The 20,037-nt window shown below is 39.7% G+C and overlaps 1 protein-coding gene across 1 annotated transcript; it reads left to right on the top strand.

The window, feature by feature from the left end:
* The first annotated feature begins 359 nt into the window (after positions 1 to 359).
* On the top strand, positions 360 to 20,037 carry Nkap (NFKB activating protein). Its single transcript, NM_001024872.1, is given in 9 exon segments — positions 360 to 836; positions 4,149 to 4,229; positions 9,180 to 9,250; positions 9,659 to 9,799; positions 12,669 to 12,732; positions 14,551 to 14,660; positions 14,750 to 14,825; positions 16,150 to 16,299; positions 19,779 to 20,037. Coding segments are annotated over 9 exon segments (1,248 nt in total). The 5' UTR covers positions 360 to 456; the 3' UTR covers positions 19,954 to 20,037.

Consider the following 20,037-nt stretch of genomic DNA (forward strand, 5'->3'; position numbering starts at 1 on the left):
TTATAATACACACACAGATTCATACGCGCACACCATACAGGCAAATATAGTCCCACACGAAATACGGGGAAAATTGGCGGTGTTGCTTATATGGCTACTCAATGAACTACGTGTTGCATTCATCATAATGTTCTTTTAGGTATCTGGTGCAGTTTAGATTTCAGAAACCTCACTAGGAACTGGATGAGAGCGTGTCCCCAGTTTCCCGGCCGGCTTCTATATGGAGATACACACATCCCTTCCTGTTGGCTGCAAGGACTCCGAGTCCAGGGGAAGGGATTTACTGCTGTACCCGGAACTGTTTCCAAGTTGGTTTTTTTGTTTGTTTGTTTGTTTGCTTGCGTTTTTTCTAGTTCGGTCGCTGCAAGCTCTAAGACCCTAGGTATCCGAGAACCTTTAGGGGACAAGGAGAGCGCCTCCTTGTCCCGCCCCTTAGCCGGTTCAGCTCACACCACCATGGCTCCTGTGTCGGGCTCGCGTAGCCCTGTACGGGAGGCCTCCGGGGGAAAGCGTCGCAGTTCGTCGAGGAGCCCCAAATCCATCAAATCTTCCCGCTCTCCGCGATGTCGCCGGTCTCGCTCGCGCTCTTGTTCTCGGTTCGGTGACCGGAATGGCCTCAGCCATTCGCTGAGTGGCTTCAGCCAAAGCTCTCGAAACCAATCTTATCGCTCCCGCTCTCGATCGCGTTCTCGAGAACGGCCTTCTGCACAGCGGAGTGCCCCGTTCGCGTCTTCATCCTCGTCCGCCTATTATGGCGGCTACTCGCGTCCCTACGGGGGTGACAAGCCATGGCCTAGCCTGCTGGACAAGGAAAGGGAGGAGAGTCTGCGGCAGAAGTGAGTGAGATCGCCGCACCCTCTCTTGGACGATTCCGCCTGCCTTTGACTCCAGCTTGTCGTTCATTGTTTCTGTTTTGTTTTGTTTTTCCGCTTCTCGCCCGCCTAGCACCTTTTTCATCTCTTTTTCAATCCACCCCATGACATTTTTATTTATCCTTCCTAACTTACATTTTCATTCATCCTTAGACTTCTTCATAAAGGGATCTGGTTTCCCACTACCTATTTCCCCCTCTTGGCTTGCTGGCTGGTATCACAAAGAAGCTCGGCGCTATTGTATTTCTTGATTGTGCCATTATCCGTGCACCTGTCTTTATTCCTCACTAAACTGTAATAGAGGTCTGTGATTTTATTGATCAGAGAATTAGTAGTACCTGCCTTTTGGTAGGCATGCAGCTGTTTCTTGTTGCATGAAGAATCAGAAAAAATTTGAGATAAGAGGATATTTCAGTGGAAAAGTTTTGCAGGGAATTGGGAAGTATTGTAATTAAGTGTATGTATTGGCTCTGAGGAAAAGGGATAATTAGATGAGGCTATGTTGGGAAAAGTCTTGTAAGTCTCAGCCGTGTTGACCATGAAAACCGATGTGGGAAAGAGATTGGATCTCCTCTAATGGGAGTTCTTAGTTTAAAAAGACACAGACCTTTAGTGGCAACAGCTATGAGTCTCTTGAGGGAAGTCAGAACAGTGTCATTCTCATTGATGTAACAAATTTAAGGCCACCTTGGTCTACATGAGACCGAGTCTCAAGAAATATTTAAATTCAAACGCTGGGCATGATGGCTCACTAAAGCCGATGCAGGATTGTCATAATTAATTTGAGGCCAGTCCATACTACAGAATAAATTAAAGGTAGGCCTGAGGCAGAGTGATACCCTGAGAGGCTTATATTGCTGCATTAGTCATAGTATCTAATATATATGACGTTTATTATGTTTGTTAAAAAATTATGTCTTAGGCACTGAACTAGTCCCCATACCATGTGTTTAAAAATACTAAAATTTCAAGTATTGCAGGCATTGAAGAACAAAACTTTCCAACAGTTCAGAGATGTTTTTATGTTTTTTCCCATCAGGGAAGCAATAAAGTATAACAACAAAAGGGGCAAGTTTCAGAATCACACTGTCAGAGTGTGAAGGCTTCGTTTGCCAGGAAGCAGGGTAGTCTTGGAGGAGTTAGACCTTTCTGAGCTTCACTTCTTCATCATTAAAATTCCGTAGAAGTGGAGCTGTAACTCAGGGGGAAGAGTGTGCCTAGTAGACCTGAGTCCCTGAGTTGGAGCAGCAACTCGGGTTGGGGAGAGGGAAATTTGTAACAAGGCTTTTAAGGTGTAATAATGTCCGTAAGTGCGTGGAAACAAACAAACAGTCCTGAATTCTTAGAGACCTATGGTATGGTACCCATGGAGTATGTCAGTCGAAAAGCAAATGCTGAACCAGGATCATGTCTGTAATCCCAACACCGAAGAGAGGGTCAGAACCACCAGGAGCTGAAGGCTAGCTAGACCCTGCTCCATGAGAAGATCCAGTCTGAGAGGTGTAAGGGGTTTACTGAAATGTTAAATGATTGGATTAAATTTGCATTCGTACTTTTGGATGATATGAAGTTCATTGTGCCTGTTAAACATTGTCTTAGACACAGCAGTAGGCTTTATACCTTGTATTTTAAAATAAGAAATTGTAACATATTATAGGAGCAACAGACATGAGACTTCTGTGTTTGTTATGGCTGGGCAGCCATTCTTCCCCAGCAGTTACGAACAGTTTCATCCCATCTCTAAATTGTCTGATTGGCAAAATACAAAATTCTCCCAAGTCTCTCTCTATATAGTTATCAATGCCTTTTCTCATGATCAAAGATGTTAAAACAAAAGAAAAGAAAAGCCAATTTTATCTTTTGTAGTGATTTTTAAATGTGAGTCACAAGCTGCCAAACTTTAAGGAATTCAGGCTTATTTTTTTCTTCAAAGAATTATTTTATTTTATGTATTTTTTGGGTCAAGGGAGTTGAGACAAGGTCACTATAGCTTTGGCTGTACTGGAACTCATTAGGTTGATAAAGCTGGCTTCAAACACAAAGGTATCTGCCTGCCTTTGCCTGCCAAGTACTAGGACTAAAGGCATCCACCATGGCATTCAGTATCATTTTTATTATTATTTTTAATTATATGTATGTATGTGTGTCTGTGTATGGATATGGATATGTCAGTATAGATGCCTTGGGAGGCCAGAAGGATCACATCTCCTGGACCTGGAATTATAGGCAGCTGAGAGCTAACCAATTGGGGTTGGGGATTTAGCTCAGTGGTAGAGCGCTTGCCTAGCAAGCGCAAGGCCCTGGGTTCGGTCCCCAACTCCGAAAAAAAGAAAAGGAAAAAAAAAAAGAGAGAGAGAGAGCTAACCAACTTGGATGTTAGGAACCAAATTCCAGTCCTCTGCAAAAGCTGAGGACCCCTGGGCCATCTTTCCAGCCCATAGTTTGTATTTTAAGTTTATGAGTTGGAGTATATAAAATGAAAAAGTACTCCTTACCCCCCAAGAGTAGAGAATGTACTCCTCCAAAAGGACCTAAAAGGAAAACTGGTAATAAACCTCATATAGCGTGAAGACAGTTTTTGTCAAGTAAGATTTTGCTTCCTTTCCAGAATCCCCTGTATTTTCCTTTCATCTTTATCTTCTTCACTAATTCCTCAGTTCCTAAAAACTGAAAGTTCAAATCAAGATTTCCTTATCTTTATACATAAACAAATGAATTTATTTTTAAATTTGAAACTTTCTGTCAAACTTTACAGCGAAATGGGGACATTTAGAATCTGTGCCACACATTCAGCAAAGGGACAACCTTGACAGTCTTAACCAGTTTCTGAGGCACTTTAAGTTGGTATCTGTTGCTAATACTCTCAGAACATCAAACCCACCTAATGAGTTTAGTTAAGTTAAGTCTCTCCCCTACTCTCCTGCCCTCAGATAGTATACCCTGGCTGTCCTGGAACTTTTGTAGATCAGGCTGGCCTCAAACTCACAGAGATCTGCCTGCCTCTGTTTCTGCCTCCCAAATGCTGGGATTAAAGGCATGCATCACCACCACCTGGTTTAAAGCAAGTTTGTATTAACTTTTAGACATTTAAATAAATCCAGGTGTTCCTGTGGCTCCAGGAGTTCAAAGCCAGCCTAGGCAATGTGGTAAGATCCTTTCTCAAAAGATGTATGAGTAAAATAATACTAGAAGACTTGGCTTCTGTTGAGTTTATTATTATGCATTTAGGAAACAGTCCATCCATTGAGTTATAATTTAACTATTTATCTCTTTTAGGAGATTAAGTGAAAGAGAGAGGATTGGAGAATTGGGAGCTCCTGAAGTTTGGGGACTTTCCCCAAAGAATCCTGAACCAGAGTAAGTGTGTTTAAAAAAAAATAACCATTTTAAAATGTTAATAGCATTTGTTTAAATCCTGGTCTGCAGTCAAATAATTTCTAATTATATTTTCTTCCGTTTTATTTGTTTGTACATGTGTGGATGTGCACAGGTGGAGGGCAGAGGACAACTTGCAGGAGTCTGCTCTCTCCTTCCACCATGTGGGTCCCAGGGATTGCTAAGGTCATCAGCCTTAGCAGCAAGAGCCTTTACCTACTGAGCCGTAGGTCAGCTGTACTGTCAAAATTTTTAAGTGAAGAGCTTTAAGTACCTATAAGATTTTTTTTTTGCTTTCTTATGATTTGTGCTATTTTACCCCTTATATTAAAAAAACATGGAACATGGATAATGATTACAGATATTGTTAGTAGATTTTAGCATATTCATCATGTGTATGTGTGGAGGTTGTTTTGTTTTGTTTTGTTTTTGAGATACGGTCTCATTCTGTAATCCAGGCTATCTGGAACTCTCTGTAAGAGCCAAGGCAGGACTCAAACTCAGAGCAATCCTCCAGCCTTCACTCCTTGAATGCTGGAATTACTGGCACAGACCACCATGCCTGGCTTAATTGGGTCTTTAAATAACTCACAAAGCACCAGTTTCCTACTCAAAAGATTCATTATTAAAAATAATATATTTATTATTTTTGTTATTTTTTTCACCTAACCAATTATCAGACTACTAGGTGTTAGCATAACAAAGAGTTTTAATTTTTAAAGTGATACAAATAGACGCATTTCCCTAAGAAAGAAGGCGCTCCTGGGGGTGGGAGTAGCTGGTCTGATAGGAAAAGCAGATCCTCAAAAGTCTGAAAACAAGAGTGCATATGAGTGAATGTGAGTGTGTGGGCTCAGAACTTGAAGTCACATCTCCTGTGATCTCTACCTTACCTTTTGGTTTACATTTATTTATAGTTTATTTAATTTATATTTATTTATTCTGTGTGTGTCTGTACACGTGCATGCTTGTGCACGTGCATGAGATTGAGTGCCACATGTGAAGGTCAGAGGACACCTTGCAGGAGGTCAGTTCTCTTCTTCCACTGTGTGGGTTCGAGGAAATGGAATTCAAGTGGTTAGGCTTGCCATCAAGTGCCCCTACCTGCTAAGGCATCTTGACAGTCCAGCACCTTAGTTTTTTGAGACAGAGTTTCTTAATGAACCTGGTACTGATCTGATGACATGGATTGGTTGACCTAGAGGCCCTGTGTCTGCCTCCCCAGTGCTGGATTGCAGGTGAATGCCACCATGTCCACCATGTTGGGTGCTAAGGATCTGAACTCAGGTCTTCCTGCTTATGTGACAAAGGTTTGATCAACTGAGTTACCTCCCTGGCCCCTAAACTAAAAAGAAGTTCACACAGACATAACATTGTTCACTGCCCATAATCCCCACCCATGTGTTCCTTTTATTCCCCAAAACAGTTTCTTTTTTTCATTTTATATACACATACGTGACTGTATGTGACTGTATGCAATCTGGGTACTACAAATGGGATAAAACATGAAATTTGTATTTCTGAGCCTTCTCTGAGTTGCTCAATATGATTCTTTCCTGTAGCCTTTCTTTTCCTCTATGCGATGCAGCTCTGTTCTTCTTTTGCCTGGAAATGATGTTCTCACTGTGTGCACTTACTACACCTTTAAATCTGTCTCTCTGTTGTTAGATAGCTAATTTGATTGGGTAACTGAGCCACTGTGGATCGTGCTGCAGTTACACTGCTGTGTGAGTGCCTCTGTGATGTGGTGACTTCCAGTCCTTCAGGCAAACACCCAGGACTGCTATAGCTACATTCTGTGAAGATCTTTTTTTGTTTGTCTTTTGATTCATACTGATTGGCCCAGAAGCTGGATACCTTCCCACTGAGTATATAAGGGCCCCTGTTCTCTACATTCTCAACAGCATTTGCTCTTGGTTGCTTTCTTAATGACTCATTCTGACTGTGGGGTAAGATGGACTGGGTGTAGTTTTCATTTGCACTTCCCTGATGGACTGTGAGGTTGAACATTCTTTTTGTGTTTATTGGCCATTTAGAGAACTGTCTGTTCATTTCTTTAGCTCATTCACTAATTGTGTTGATTTCTTGTTTAGTTTCTGTGTTCCATGTACATTCTTGCTATCCGTCTCTGTAAGATGTAATAGGTAGCAAGATTTTCCTCCCATTCTATAAGCTGTCTCTTCATTCAGCTGTTTTTCTTTGCTGTACAGGCTCCCATTCATTGATCTGGGGTTTAGTTAGTGAATAACTGGCATCCTATTTAGAAACTTCTTGCCTATATGTATAGTTTTTGGAAAAGAATTTTTTTTTTTTTCGGAGCTGGGGACCAAACCCAGGGCCTTGCGCTTCCTAGGTAAGCGCTCTACCACTGAGCTAAATCCCCAGCCCCAAGAATTATATTATTTTTTAAGTGTTTTGCCTACATTGCATATAAGTGTACTGCATGCAGCCCTGGGCCTACAGAGGTCAGAAGAGAGCATCAGAGCCCTTGAACCTGGACTTACAGAAGGTTGTGAGCTAGGAACTGAACCTGGGTTCTCTGCAAGAGCAGCCGATGTGCTTAATCACGGAGCCACCTCTTCATCCCATTTGTTTATATCCATCTTATAATTTCATTAAGGTCACCAAGAGTTTTAAAATTAATATATCAGGATCTAATATACTGCCAGTATGCTCACCTGTAATCCCAGTCTGCTCTACCAAAAAAAGCTCCTGCATCTAATGCTCTGAAGGCTGTGCCCATTTTTTCTATTCCATATTTATTTACTTTTCTATTGTTTTCAATATTTTTTAGGGAGGGGATATGTGTATATCATAGCACACAGGTCGCAGTTGCCCTCTCCCTTCACAGTATGGCTCCAAAAGATCAAACTCAGGTCATCCGGCTTCACAGCAAGCATGTTTAACTTGCTGGACCCCATATTTATTTTCTCTTTGCTGCTGCTCAGAAGTTTGTTCTTCCTGTTTCCTGCCCCACCCCCACCCCACCTCAAGAGAGAATGTTTCTCTGTGTGGCCTTGGCTGCCTGCAGGCTGTCCTCAAATTCAGAGGTCTGCCTATGGGGGTTAAAGGCATGTGTTACCATGCCCAGCTCCACTCTTCCGCTTTGAAGATGTGGTCCTTACAAGAAACTTATAATTTGTGTCAGAGCAATTAAGCAATATTATCTGAAACTTTTTCTTATAGATGCTTTAATACATCAGATGAGAGTTAAACCCTAAAAATAGTTTTGTAGATAATACTTAAGTTATTCCATGTGTGATCTTCAAAACTTTAAAGTAAAAGATGACGCAATATGAGAACACTCCTTTAGTACCCCCAAAGCATTTGAATTTCTTAAAGGCTGGCCCGAAGAATGTTTTTTTAAATATCTATTTACTATTTTGACAGGGTCTTACTATGTGGCCCTGGCTGGCTTGAAGCTCACTGTGAAGATGAGGCTGGACTTAAATTCACAAAGACCTCTTCATCTGCCTCCTAAGTGCTGGGATATAAAGGCATACATCATATCTGGCAATTTTTATTATTTTAGTTATGTGTATTATGTGGGTTTCCAGGAGTATGTGCATCTAGGTGCTGGTGACCCCAGAGGCCATGGACATCAGATTTACTTGGAGCTGCTAGAATTATAGGTGATTGTGAGCGGTCACCCAACATGGGTGCCAGGAATCAAACTTAGGTTTTATGCAAGTGCAGGGCACACTCAGATAAGAGCTGGTAAAGTGCTTATCTAGAATGTATAAGACTCTGGGTTTGATCTCTAGCACTCAATAAACCAGGCACGATAGTGCATGATTTATAATCCCAGGATTGAAGAGGTAGAGTCAAAACTGAAAGGTCATTGCTACATAGAGAGTTCAACCCCATGATAGGCTTGAGTCCCTGTCTCAAAAGAAAACTATCCAGGCCAGTGAGATGCTTCAGCAGATACAGGTGCTTGCTGCCAACTCTGACAAGTTAACTTCAGTTTGATCTATGGGGGGACCCACATGGGGTGAAAGGAGAGTCTTATATCCTGAAATTTATTCTCTGACCTCCAGACACACACACACACACACACACACACACACACACACACACACACACACATGCTCTAAACAAATGAAATGTAAAAAATAATATTTCTAAACCCCAAAACAAAAAACTTGCTTTCAGAATTTATTTTACAAATTCTGTAGTTCTGGGAGATGGGAATTGTTCTAGCACATATCCTTCACCTACTTAAAATTAGGGAGCTAGGATATAGCTTGGCGATAAAGTAATTGCCTAGGACTTTTGAGGCTTGTGTTTGATTCCTGAAGCCAAAAAATAATAATAATAAAATCACGAATTCTTCCTTTAACCTTCATGTTTGTCCTTTCTTGATCTTATATTTTCTATTTCTCAACTTTGCCTTGTGAGTTTCTTCTGAAAATATAAGTATTACACATTTCTTTTTTAAATGGTACTGTATAAACTCAAAAGCATTATTTGAATATGTTACTTTATTCTTATGAAGGTAGTAGACTGTTGAATATAGTCTTACAAAAAATACTTGCTTTAGGGGCTAGAGTGAGAGTTCAGTTGTTAAGAGCACTGGCTGTTCTTCAGGGTCCATAGGTTTGAACCCTAGCACCCACATTGAGGCTGTTCTTTAATGCCAATCTCAGAGGATCTGATGCCTTCTCTGGCCTCTGTGGGGACTGGGCACAATTAGATGTATAAGCAAAATGCCTGAAGATAAAATATGATGATGATGATGGTGGTGGTGGTGGTGGTGATATAAGATTTTAATAATAATAACAATTATAATAAAAAGATTTTTTTAAATGCTTTAAAAATCTTTAAAATTTTTAAAGGTTCCTAGGCATAAGTGCTGTTACTGAGAACTGTAAGTACATATTTTAATGCCCCTATGGTCCATATTTCTTATAACCACTTTCTGTCATTTAGCTCTGATGAACATACACCAGTAGAGGATGAAGAACCAAAGAAAAGCACTACTTCAGCATCTAGTTCGGAAGGTAATTTTTTAAAATAAGAAACTTATTAATTGGGCTGGAGAGATGGCTCAGTGGTTAAGAGCACTGACTGCTCTTCCTGAGGTCCTGAGTTCAATTCCCAGCAACCACATGGTGGCTCACAACCATCTGTAATGAGATCTAATGTCCTCTTCTGGTGTCTGAAGACAGCTACAGTGTACTTATATATAATAAATAAATCTTTAAAAAAAAGAAACTTATTAATTCAGAAATTTCAAAAGTATGTTTATAAATAATTGAACATTAGACTTTGCTTTTACTCAAACTACCAAAGACCTATTCCTTTTCAGTATTTCAAATATAGTAAGACAGTTAGAAATACTTCTTTTTTTTTTTTTTTTTTTTAGAAATACTTCTTTAGAAGTTAATTTCCCTTTTGTACTTAAACAGATGATAAGAAGAAGAAAAGGAAATCTAGTCGTTCAAAAGAAAGAGCCAAGAAAAAGAGAAAGAAAAAGTCATCTAAAAGAAAACATAAGAAGTATTCTGAAGATAGCGACAGTGACTCAGAGTCTGACACCGACTCTAGTGGTAAGAAAGCCATATCATTCTGCAAATCCTACAATGTATTGTAATTGTTACTTCTTTTTATTTATTTGTTTGTTTGTTTGTTTGTTTATTTTTTGGGAGCTGGGGACCGAACCCAGGGCCTTGTGCTTGCTAGGCAAGCTCTCTACCACTGAGCTAAATCCCCAACCGTATTGTAATTGTTAAAACATGTTATGTGGATGCATGTTTGCCTGCAAGCATGCCTGTGCACCGTGTGTAGTCCTGATGCTTGTGGAGATCAGAATCCTGTACTGATGTTACAGATACTTGTGAGCCACCATGTAGGTGCTGGGACTCAGACCCAAGTCCTCTGACAGAGCAGCCAGTGCTCTGAACTGTTAAACCACCTCTCTAGCCCCTCAGCTTTTTAAACATTTGTTGAATTATAACCATAATCATGGCCATGATAATTTTCTGATTATATTCCAGTTTATTTACTTATTTATAATTTTTTAATTCACTCTACATCCCAATTACTGCCTTCCTCTGGTTCCCTCCTCACATAGTCCCTCTCTTTCCCGTTCCCTTCTCCTCTGAGAGGGTGGAAGTACCCCTGGGTATCCCCCAACCCTGGCATATCAAGTCTCTGCAGGGCTAGGCACAATCCTTTCCCACTGAGGCAAGACAATGCAGTCCTATTGGGGAACAGATTCCACAAACAGGGAACAGCTTTTGGGATAGCCTCCATTCTAGCTGTTGGGGACCCACATGAAGACCAAGCTGCACATCTGCTATATATGTGCGACAGGGAAGCTAAGTCCAGCCTGTGCAAGTTCTTTGGTTGGTGATTCAGTCTCTGAGAGCTCCCAGGGGTCCAGGTTAGTTGACTGTTTTGGTTTTTTGTGGAGTTTCTGTCCTGTTTGGGGGCCTCAATTCTTCTCCCAACTCTTTCATAAGAGTCTCCTTCCAGTGTTGACTGTGAGTTTTTGCATGTGTTTCAGTCAGCTGCTGGGGTGGAGCTTCTCAGAGGATAGTTGTGCTCCTGTCAGCAAGCATAACAGAGTATCATTAATAGTGTCAGGGATTGGTGCTTGCCCATGGATGGGTCTCAAGTTAGGCCTGTTATGGCTGACCATTCCTTCAGTCTCTGCTCCATCCCCAGTGCCTGTATTTCTTGTAGACAGGATAAATTTGGGGATACAAGTTTTATGTGTGGGTTGGTGTCCTTATCACTCCACTGGGGTTCCTGCCTGGTTACAGGAGGTGGTGTCTTCAGGTTCCATATCCCCAGTGTAGTGAGTCACAGCTCAGGTCACCCCCATTGATTCCTGGGAGCCTCCATATCTCAGCTCTCTGGTCTGTCCTTGAGAGTCTCCCCTACAGGCTGCAGATTTCATTTCATTCTCCTGGCCCTCTGTCCCTCTGTCCTGTCTCCTCACACCAGATCCTGAACCTCCCCATTCCCTTCCCCATCTTCTTTCCCTCCCAGTTCCCTCCCTCCATCGATGAGTATTTTATTCCCCCTTCTAAGAGAGAATCAAGCACACTCACTTGTGCCTTCCCTCTTGTTTAGCGTGTTTGTGTCTATGGAGTATAGCATGGACATCCTGTATTTCATGCCTAATACCCACTTTAACTGAGTGCATACTATGCATGTCCTTTCGGGACTGGGTTCCCTCACGCAGGACCATATTCTCAGGTTCTATCCATTTGCTGTGTATTGGGGTTTTTAATAGTTAGTGTGTATCACATGGTTCCACAGGCCCTCTGCCTTCAGAGCCAGTCATTCTCTCCATCTACCTCAGCTTACTCTGTGCAGCAGTGGACATGTGTGCTTTTGTAATCAACTGAGTTAAAAAACAAATAGCTTAAGGGTTACCTCCTCGCTGCCAACCATTCCTCAGTCATCTTCCCAAACCAGTCATATTTTAAGTTACATTTTATTCATTTATTTTGTGCCTACGTGTGTTTGTATGTGGATGTGCACACCACAGCTTGTATATGGAAATCAGAGATTAACTGTGTGAAGTTGAAGTTTTTCTCCTTCCACCATAAGTGTCCTGGGGATCAAACTCACATTCCCAAGCCCAGCATTAAGCACCCTTACCTACTGACCTCTTTTCAGACTCCTCTGGATCCACAGAGCACCCTCTGCTTTTTTTTTTTGTCTGCCCAGATTACACTCATTTGATACCACCTCTCATTCCACTGAGATTCTGGAAGACATTATCTTCCGGTGCCCCCGCCCCCCATGCATACGCACACACCCACAGTCATTTCTTTTTGGTTTTGTTTTTTCTCACTATGAAACTTTAACAATTTTCAGGAAAATGAAGGGAATAATGTTAATCATCCTCATTGTTAACTTTTGTTATTTGACTCATTGCTTAAAATATAGGGGTCAGGGGAGTTGCTGTGTTATTCAGAGTAGGTTAAGTCATTTCTTGGCTAAACATTTCTATACGTACCTGTGTAAAATGGGACATATTCCTACTTAACCAATGTCGCCAGTTCAGTGAATGAATTAATACCTAATGTGACTTTAATTTTTGACATTTATTTGCTGTATGCATTTGTGTGTGTGCACTCATACATGCAATAGGCCGTGTGTGGAGAGATCAGAAGACAGCTTATAGGAATTGGAGGAAGCGGCTCTCTTCTTCCATCAGAGCGTTCTGGGATTCAAGCTCAAGCACTTTTATCTGCTGAGCCATCTTACCAGTCCATAACTTCAATTCCTTTGACTCCTGCCTCTAGTATAATTCATGGGAAGGTTCAACAAATGTTAGAATCAATTAGTTCCTCTGTAACAAAAATGAATGTTTGAGAATAGAATATTTGTGTTAAAATAAAAAATTTTAGCAATTTTGAACTTCAGAACTTTTCAATAATAATGTACTTTAATTTGCAGATGAAGATTCAAAAAGAAGAGCAAAGAAAGCTAAGAAAAAGGAAAAGAAGAAGAAACGAAGAGGGTCAGTTTTCTTTTCTTTTAAAAAAGATTATGTAAAATAGTATAATGGTCCACCGTGTGTGTGTGTGTGTGTGTGTGTGTGTGTGTGTGTGTGTGTGTGTGTGTGTGTGTGTGGGTGTGTGTGTGATCTCTCATGGGGTAGTTTCTATCACCCTCTGTTATTTTGGAACTAATTGGACTTACCATTGTCTCCATAAATAATTCAACAATTTAGTACCTTCCTCTAAAGGGTTTTCTTCTCTTTTTTTAAAGATTTATTTATTTATTTTATGTATATAAGTACACTGTAGCTGTCTTCAGACACACCAGAAGAAGGCATCAGATCTCATTACAGATGGTTGTGAGCCACCATGTGGTAGCTGGGAATTGAACTCAGGACCTCTGGAAGAGCAGTCAGTGCTCTTAACCACTGAGCCATTTCTCTAGCCTGGGTTTAAAAAAAAAGACTTTGATTGTGCATAAGAATTTAGCAATCAGCTCTCTACAGTTTTTTCCCTGTAGTTTCTTCAAATCAGAATGCAAATAGTCCCTAAATTATAATGAGTATAAAGAGTGAATTAGCATGTTTTTCTGTCATTTCCATTTCCTGGTGAGAGAGGGGTCTCAAGGTTGGCAAGATTCAAATTGGAATATTGGCCGGGAATATGTTCTAGGTGGTGCTATGTACTACCTTCAGTAGACAACTAGTGTTTCTTTTTGTCATATTAATAAACATTGCTGGTCATTGTCTAGATTTACTATGTCATTGAGATTGCAAAACAGTGGTAGTTTACTTTGGATACTGCTGTTTAAATATTTGATATATTTTAATCATACCGAACATTTTTTTTTGAGGCTCATGTTGGTGAAAAGTTGTTTTTCTTTTCTGTGTGTGTGTTTTTTATTGGGGGTTACTTTATGTATTTTTAAAAGATTTATTTTCATTTAAGTCTATGTATGCATTTATGTATATGCAATGGACATACAAGTACCTAGAGAGGCCAAAAGAGGGCCTCAGATCCCCTGGAGGTAGATGTAGAGGTGGGTATGAGCTACTTGATGTGGGTGCTAGGATATGAACTCTAGTCCTCTGGAAGAGCATCAAGCACTCATGGTTGTTGAATCATCTCTCTAGCCACAATGTTTGTTTTTGAGATAGAGTCTTGTATACCACAGGCTGGCCTCAAGCTCACTGGACAACATAAGATGGCTTGGACTCTTAATTCTAGCTCCTAAGTGCTGAGATTTCAGGTATAAGCTACCACCTCCTACCTGAGAGTTAGGTTTTAAGCTAATTCATTTCCATTTACTTTCTCTATAATAAATGTATTTCATTGATTCTTTAGTCATTTCTTTTTTCTTAAAGATTTATTTGTATTTTATTTTTGAGTACACTGTAGCTGACTTCAGACACACCAGAAGAGGGCATCAGATCTCAATACAGATGTTTGTGAGCCACCATGTGGTTGCTGGAAATTGAACTCAGGATCTCTGTAAGAGCAGTCAGTGTTCCTAACCAATGAACCATCTCTCCAGTTCCTAATCATTTCTTGTTAATAGCAAAATACTATTTGGTTAACTGAGAAGATTAAATCAAAAAGTTTGAATAAGCTAGGAATTCTGATAATTTTATTAACCTTTTCATTCCCATGAAAACTGAGGATACCTGGGGCTGGAGAGATGGCTCAGTGGTTGAGAACACTGGTTATTTTTCCAGAGAACCTGGGTTTAATTCCCCCGCAACTACCCGGCAGCTCACAACTGTAATTCTTTTTAACATGAGAATGGATGCTTTTTAACATGAGAATACTTAATTTGTAATACATTATAACCCTTGCAGGAAGAAATACAAGAAAAAGAAGTCTAAGAAAAACAGAAAGGAGTCCAGTGATTCAAGCTCTAAAGAGTCCCAAGAAGAATTTCTAGAGAATCCGTGGAAGGATCGATCAAGTAGGCTCTTGTATTGACTAACTCAAAACAGTTGAAACATTAACTGATTAGTCAAGATGTGAATGTGTTTCTTAATCTATTTCATGCAGAGACAGAAGAACCATCAGATCTGATTGGCCCAGAGGCTCCCAAAACACTTGCCTCCCAAGATGATAAGCCCTTGAAGTGAGTAGAGGTGTACGGTTATGGAGTTTTGTGGTTTTCTTTGTTGTGGGTTATTAGTTTTGTTTTCTGCTGAGTGTGCTCGTGTAGGTTAGCACTCTGCTGCTGAACTGTGCCCTCAGCTAGTAGCAGTGGATTTGCAAGATCCAAAGCACTTTTTAAAAAAATTATTTATTATATATAAGTACACTGTAGCTGTCTTCAGACTCACCAGAAGAGGGCATCAGATCTCATTACAGATGGTTGTGAGCCACCATGTGGTTGCTGGGAATTGAACTCAGGACCTCTGGAAGAGCAGTCAGTGCTCCTAACCACTGAGTCATCTCTCCATCTCTCTAAAGCACTTTCTTTAGCTCAGTGTGGTTCTTATGCCTGTGATCCCAGGATTTGGAAGGAGGAGGCAGGGAATTCAGGAATCGTTGTAGGCTACTTTGTGATCTTAAGGCAACCTGGGCTATGAGAGACCCTGTTTCTACAAAATCAAAAGAAGATCTTTAGCTCTCCTTCAAGGCTCCTTTGCAGAAGCAACAGTATATGCTTCTCTGCAAGGCCTTGTGATTTCTCGCCATCTTTAGTCCTCACAGCATTTCCTGTGTCTTTATATAATGTGATTTTTAAAGGGTTTATTAGTTTGTGTATTTCTTCTGTATGGGCGAGGGGAAGGCATGAAGGTCAGAGGACAGCTAATGTTTAGGAGTTGGTTCATCTCCTTCTCCCATATGGGTACCAAGGAGTACACTCAGCTCTGCAGACTTGACGGTACATAAATGCCTTTACCCTGTGAGCCTTCTTGGCGGCCCATACAAAATACTAATTATGTTTAACCTACAGTGTAGTAAATATGTAAACTTCATAAGTATAGAGATTACTTTTGTGGTATAAGCTTTAAGCTTAATTGGAATACAAGAAAACATCACCGAACTGCTCTTAAAGTTTCTTTTAATCAAAGCCAAAAGATAATTCTTATGATGTTATTGTTTGTTACAAGTTATTTTGAGATGTATTATTTATCTGAGGTTTTTTTTTTTAAGTGAATGAGCCAAGGGTAGAAACAGTACTGGCTAGCTATACCTGGTGAATTAATCCACTGTTATAAAGTATGAATTTATACTTGTGAACATCGGTTCTTTTGTTCTTCTAAATTATTTATACATTTCTCGGTCAGTGATATAGGTTGTAGTACAGTGTCCCCTAGTAAAAATTAAGAAATTCACATAAAGCACAACACTGTTATTCTTACTACTGTTTGAGGGAAAAGATTGTGTGCTGTCATTTTCCTATGGAGCTAGTTTGATGAACCTTTTTTGAATTCTGGATTCCTCTGTAGCTATGGCCACGCCCTGTTACCTGGTGAAGGTGCAGCTATGGCTGAATATGTAAAAGCTGGCAAGCGTATCCCGAGAAGAGGTGAAATCGGCTTAACAAGTGAAGAGATCGCATCATTCGAATGTTCCGGTTATGTAATGAGCGGCAGCAGGTACTTTCTTACCACTGAGTCAATTTTTATGATTAGCTCTTTTTCTTCTCTCTTACTACTACAATTATATTTTGGTGATCTGTTTTCACTGACTATTTCCTAGTGGAAAATAGAGTATGTGCCTCTCTCTCTCTCTCTCTCTCTCTCTCTCTCTCTCTCTCTCTCTCACACACACACACACACACACACACACACACAAAATACTAGTCTCATGAGAAAAAACATACCCGGATAAGTTTCAATTATATATAAAGCCTCAAACTCTGTATATCCAGATGTAATGAATCAATAGTTTCCAGTTTTAGTTTTTTACCCTGGTAAATATAATTTAAGTTCAGCCATCTGTCATAGGGGCATATAGGATTCCAGTAGTGAGGAAAACAATTTCATAAGATAATCTTTCTTGATTTCTGAGTTCGTTTTCAGTTCTCAGAGACCTAGAATTTCTGGAATGAATATCAGTTAAGGATCATGAAAGATGTCAGATTCAGCATGAGGAAATAAAACTGTAGAAGAATCACAAAATACTTCTCAGGGAGAGTAAGGGCAGCAATACTAAAGTCACATGAATTGTGGGTTCTTTAAGATTACAAACTATCTATTAAAATAGTTAACCGCTTTGAATTGGTACCAGAGACAAATATATGTTGAACCTCTGAGGTATCTCCAGAGTCTTCGATGTCTTAAAACTAACGTCACTTTTGAGGATGACACAGTATGACAAGGACAAATCACTAGAGACATAAAGATCAGTAAGGAGGGTTCAACGTCGTCATTTTTGTGATTGAGATCTTCAGGAGCTTAACAAATGATTGCATAGAGTCATTACAAAACCAGTTGTTTCTACATCTCAGCAACAGGCAACTAGAAAACAGAAAATAACACTTCTTTAATATATATTAATACAATTAAACATTTATCAGAGAATATGAATGATTTGGAAATAAATCCTAACATTATAAATCCCCAGACCTCCACAGGGAAAACTATAAGCCATGAAGAAACATTAAGAGACTGGAGTGACGGCCCACTGGTTTAGAGCACTGGCTGCTCTTTTAGAGGACCCAGGTTTAACTCCCAGCACCCACATGCCTGTAACTCTATTCCCAGGGAATCTGAAGCCCTCTTCTGGCTTCTTCAGGTACTACACATATGTGAGGTACAGAAATACATTCAGGCAAAACACACATACACATAAAATAAAAAAAATCAAATAAAAACTTATCTGGGTATATTGGTGCATATCTTTAATCCTGGCACTCAGGAGGCAAAGGTAGGTGGATCTCTGAGTTCGAAGGCAGAGTAAGTTCCAGGACACCCAAGGCTACCCAGAGAAACTCTGTCTTTAAAAAAACAAAACAAAACAAAACAAATACTAGTAATAATAGAAATAAACATTAAAGAAGATCTCTATCAATGGAGACATAGCATGTTCAAAGTTAGAATAGCAATATTGTGAAGTCAGTTCTCTCAGATTTTTTTTTTCGGAGCTGGGGACTGAACCCAGGGCCTTGCGCTTCCTAAGCAAGCGCTCTACCACTGAGCTAAATCCCCAACCCCTCTCTCAGATTTATAGTCAATAAAATTTCAATCAAAATCATGGCAGTTTATGAAACTTAGTTAAGTGGTTCTAAAAGTATTTGTTAGACTAAAAGGCCAAGAGTAGCCATGTTAGTTCTGAAAAACAGTAGAAAAATAAGATGAGACCTATGTAAGATTTAAGGAGCTTGCAGGATTTAGGAAGCATTTGGATTAGCCTAAATATTCAGTGGGATAAAATGCAGAACCCAAAGCCAGTTGTACATGTGTGGAATTTTGGTATGTGAAAGATAGCATGTCCGATCTGTGCAGAAACAAGTATTCAGAGAATGGTATAGCAAAAACATCATGTTTTAAAAGAATGTAGAATACTGAATCACCTTATATAAAAGGCAGTGTCACTAGATTAAGTACTTTCAGAGAAAAAAAATTGTTTTCTAAACAAAACAAAAAAATGTGCTGCCCCAAAGTTTACCTAAGCTAAACATAAGAACTTATGTCTGTCAAAAGACATATTAAAATGTGAAAACTCTGGGTTTGTATAAGATTCATGGAATACACATAATTGATAAAGTATTGGTAGAGAGAATATTTAAATACCTATAAAAATACGGGGAAATGACATGGCCATTTATGAAAAGAATACATATGTCCTATACATAAATGATATTTATTGTTACCGGAAATGGAAGTCAAGACCTGAGTGCAATACTGTTTTGCATACATTTAATGGGAAAAGGTTCAAAGTTCCGACAATGCCAAATACTTGAAAAGCTGTGGTGCCACAGGACCTCTTAAACACTTCTGGTAGTCTATCCTTTAGTACACTGAAAAATCAATGTGACATTATCTTAGAAAGTCAGGCTCTCATATGCATTATGAGCAAGCAGCACCACACTATGGTACCTAAGAGACAGTCTTCCACATGGACTAGAGGCATTTATGCGAGTGCTTGTTATAGCATCACTGTGTGTTGCTTCCTGTTCCTTATAATAAACAGAGAACCCGCAGTACTCAAATAGCCAAAATCTGTTGCCATCTCCTTAGCTCTCCCATGTTATCCCTAGACACCTCCATGCCAACCTGAAATGATTCTCTCCTCTTTACCCAGTCTTTCATGGTTTTTCTTAGAGATGCGTTCCTTGAACTGATTATGTAGGCTTGGGTATGTATACACAAACGGGGTCATTAATACTGCTCTCTGCCTAGCAGACCTTCTGAGTCTAATTTCCTCTGTCTCTGTATTTTACTGATCTAACTCTTAGACTGAATTCCCCTTCTGTTTTCTTTGTGATGCTTCTGGATTCTAAGGAAATTAAACTATCCACAGAATGCCTCTTCACTTATAAGTTTAGACTTGATTCTCCTCTTTGTATCAATAAAGTTGAACCTTAATGTGCCACTTGATTAATTAAGAGAAATCTTTCATCTGTCCTGCTCTGGACTCCACAAAGACAAACAAACAAACAAACAAACAAAAAACCCACTATTACTGGCTGGGCATGGTGGCCAATAATTTCAGTGCTCAGGAGGCAGAACAGATGGATCTGTGTGAGTTCGAAACCAGCCTGGTTTGCATACAGCACTTCATGCTAGCCAGAGCTACTTAATGAAACCCTGTTTTAAAAGAATCACCTAAAATATTTAATAAGTTTCCCATTTTGGTTTATTCAAAATAACAAAAATAATTTGTATTTAGTGTTTGAAATTAATGGTATCGCCTATGTTGACAAAACATTGGAGATTATTATTTGAATACTGGAAATAAGTCAAAGGAAAAGGAAACATCAACAGGTAAAATACACATTCATTTAACAACCCATATCCAGTGTCTATTATCACCTTGTAAATAGAAGATTCTATATTAACAAAGGATTAATGACAACATACTATAAGAATCATTAGTATGAAATGAAGTAAAAAATAAAATTTGTCTCCAGGCATCGCCGAATGGAGGCTGTCCGACTTCGGAAAGAGAACCAGATCTACAGTGCCGATGAGAAGAGAGCCCTTGCCTCCTTTAACCAAGAAGAAAGACGGAAGAGGGAGAACAAGATTCTGGCCAGCTTTCGCGAGATGGTGTACAGAAAGACCAAAGGGAAGGATGACAAGTGAGGGCTCTCTGACTTTGCAAGTGGACATTTTAACATCAAAAAGGAAATGTGGGTTCTAGACATAAATACAAAAAGCTTATTGTTT

Source organism: Rattus norvegicus, chromosome X, assembly GCF_021556685.1.
Source record: "Rattus norvegicus strain SHRSP/BbbUtx chromosome X, alternate assembly SHRSP_T2T, whole genome shotgun sequence".
Lineage (NCBI taxonomy): Eukaryota > Metazoa > Chordata > Mammalia > Rodentia > Muridae > Rattus > Rattus norvegicus.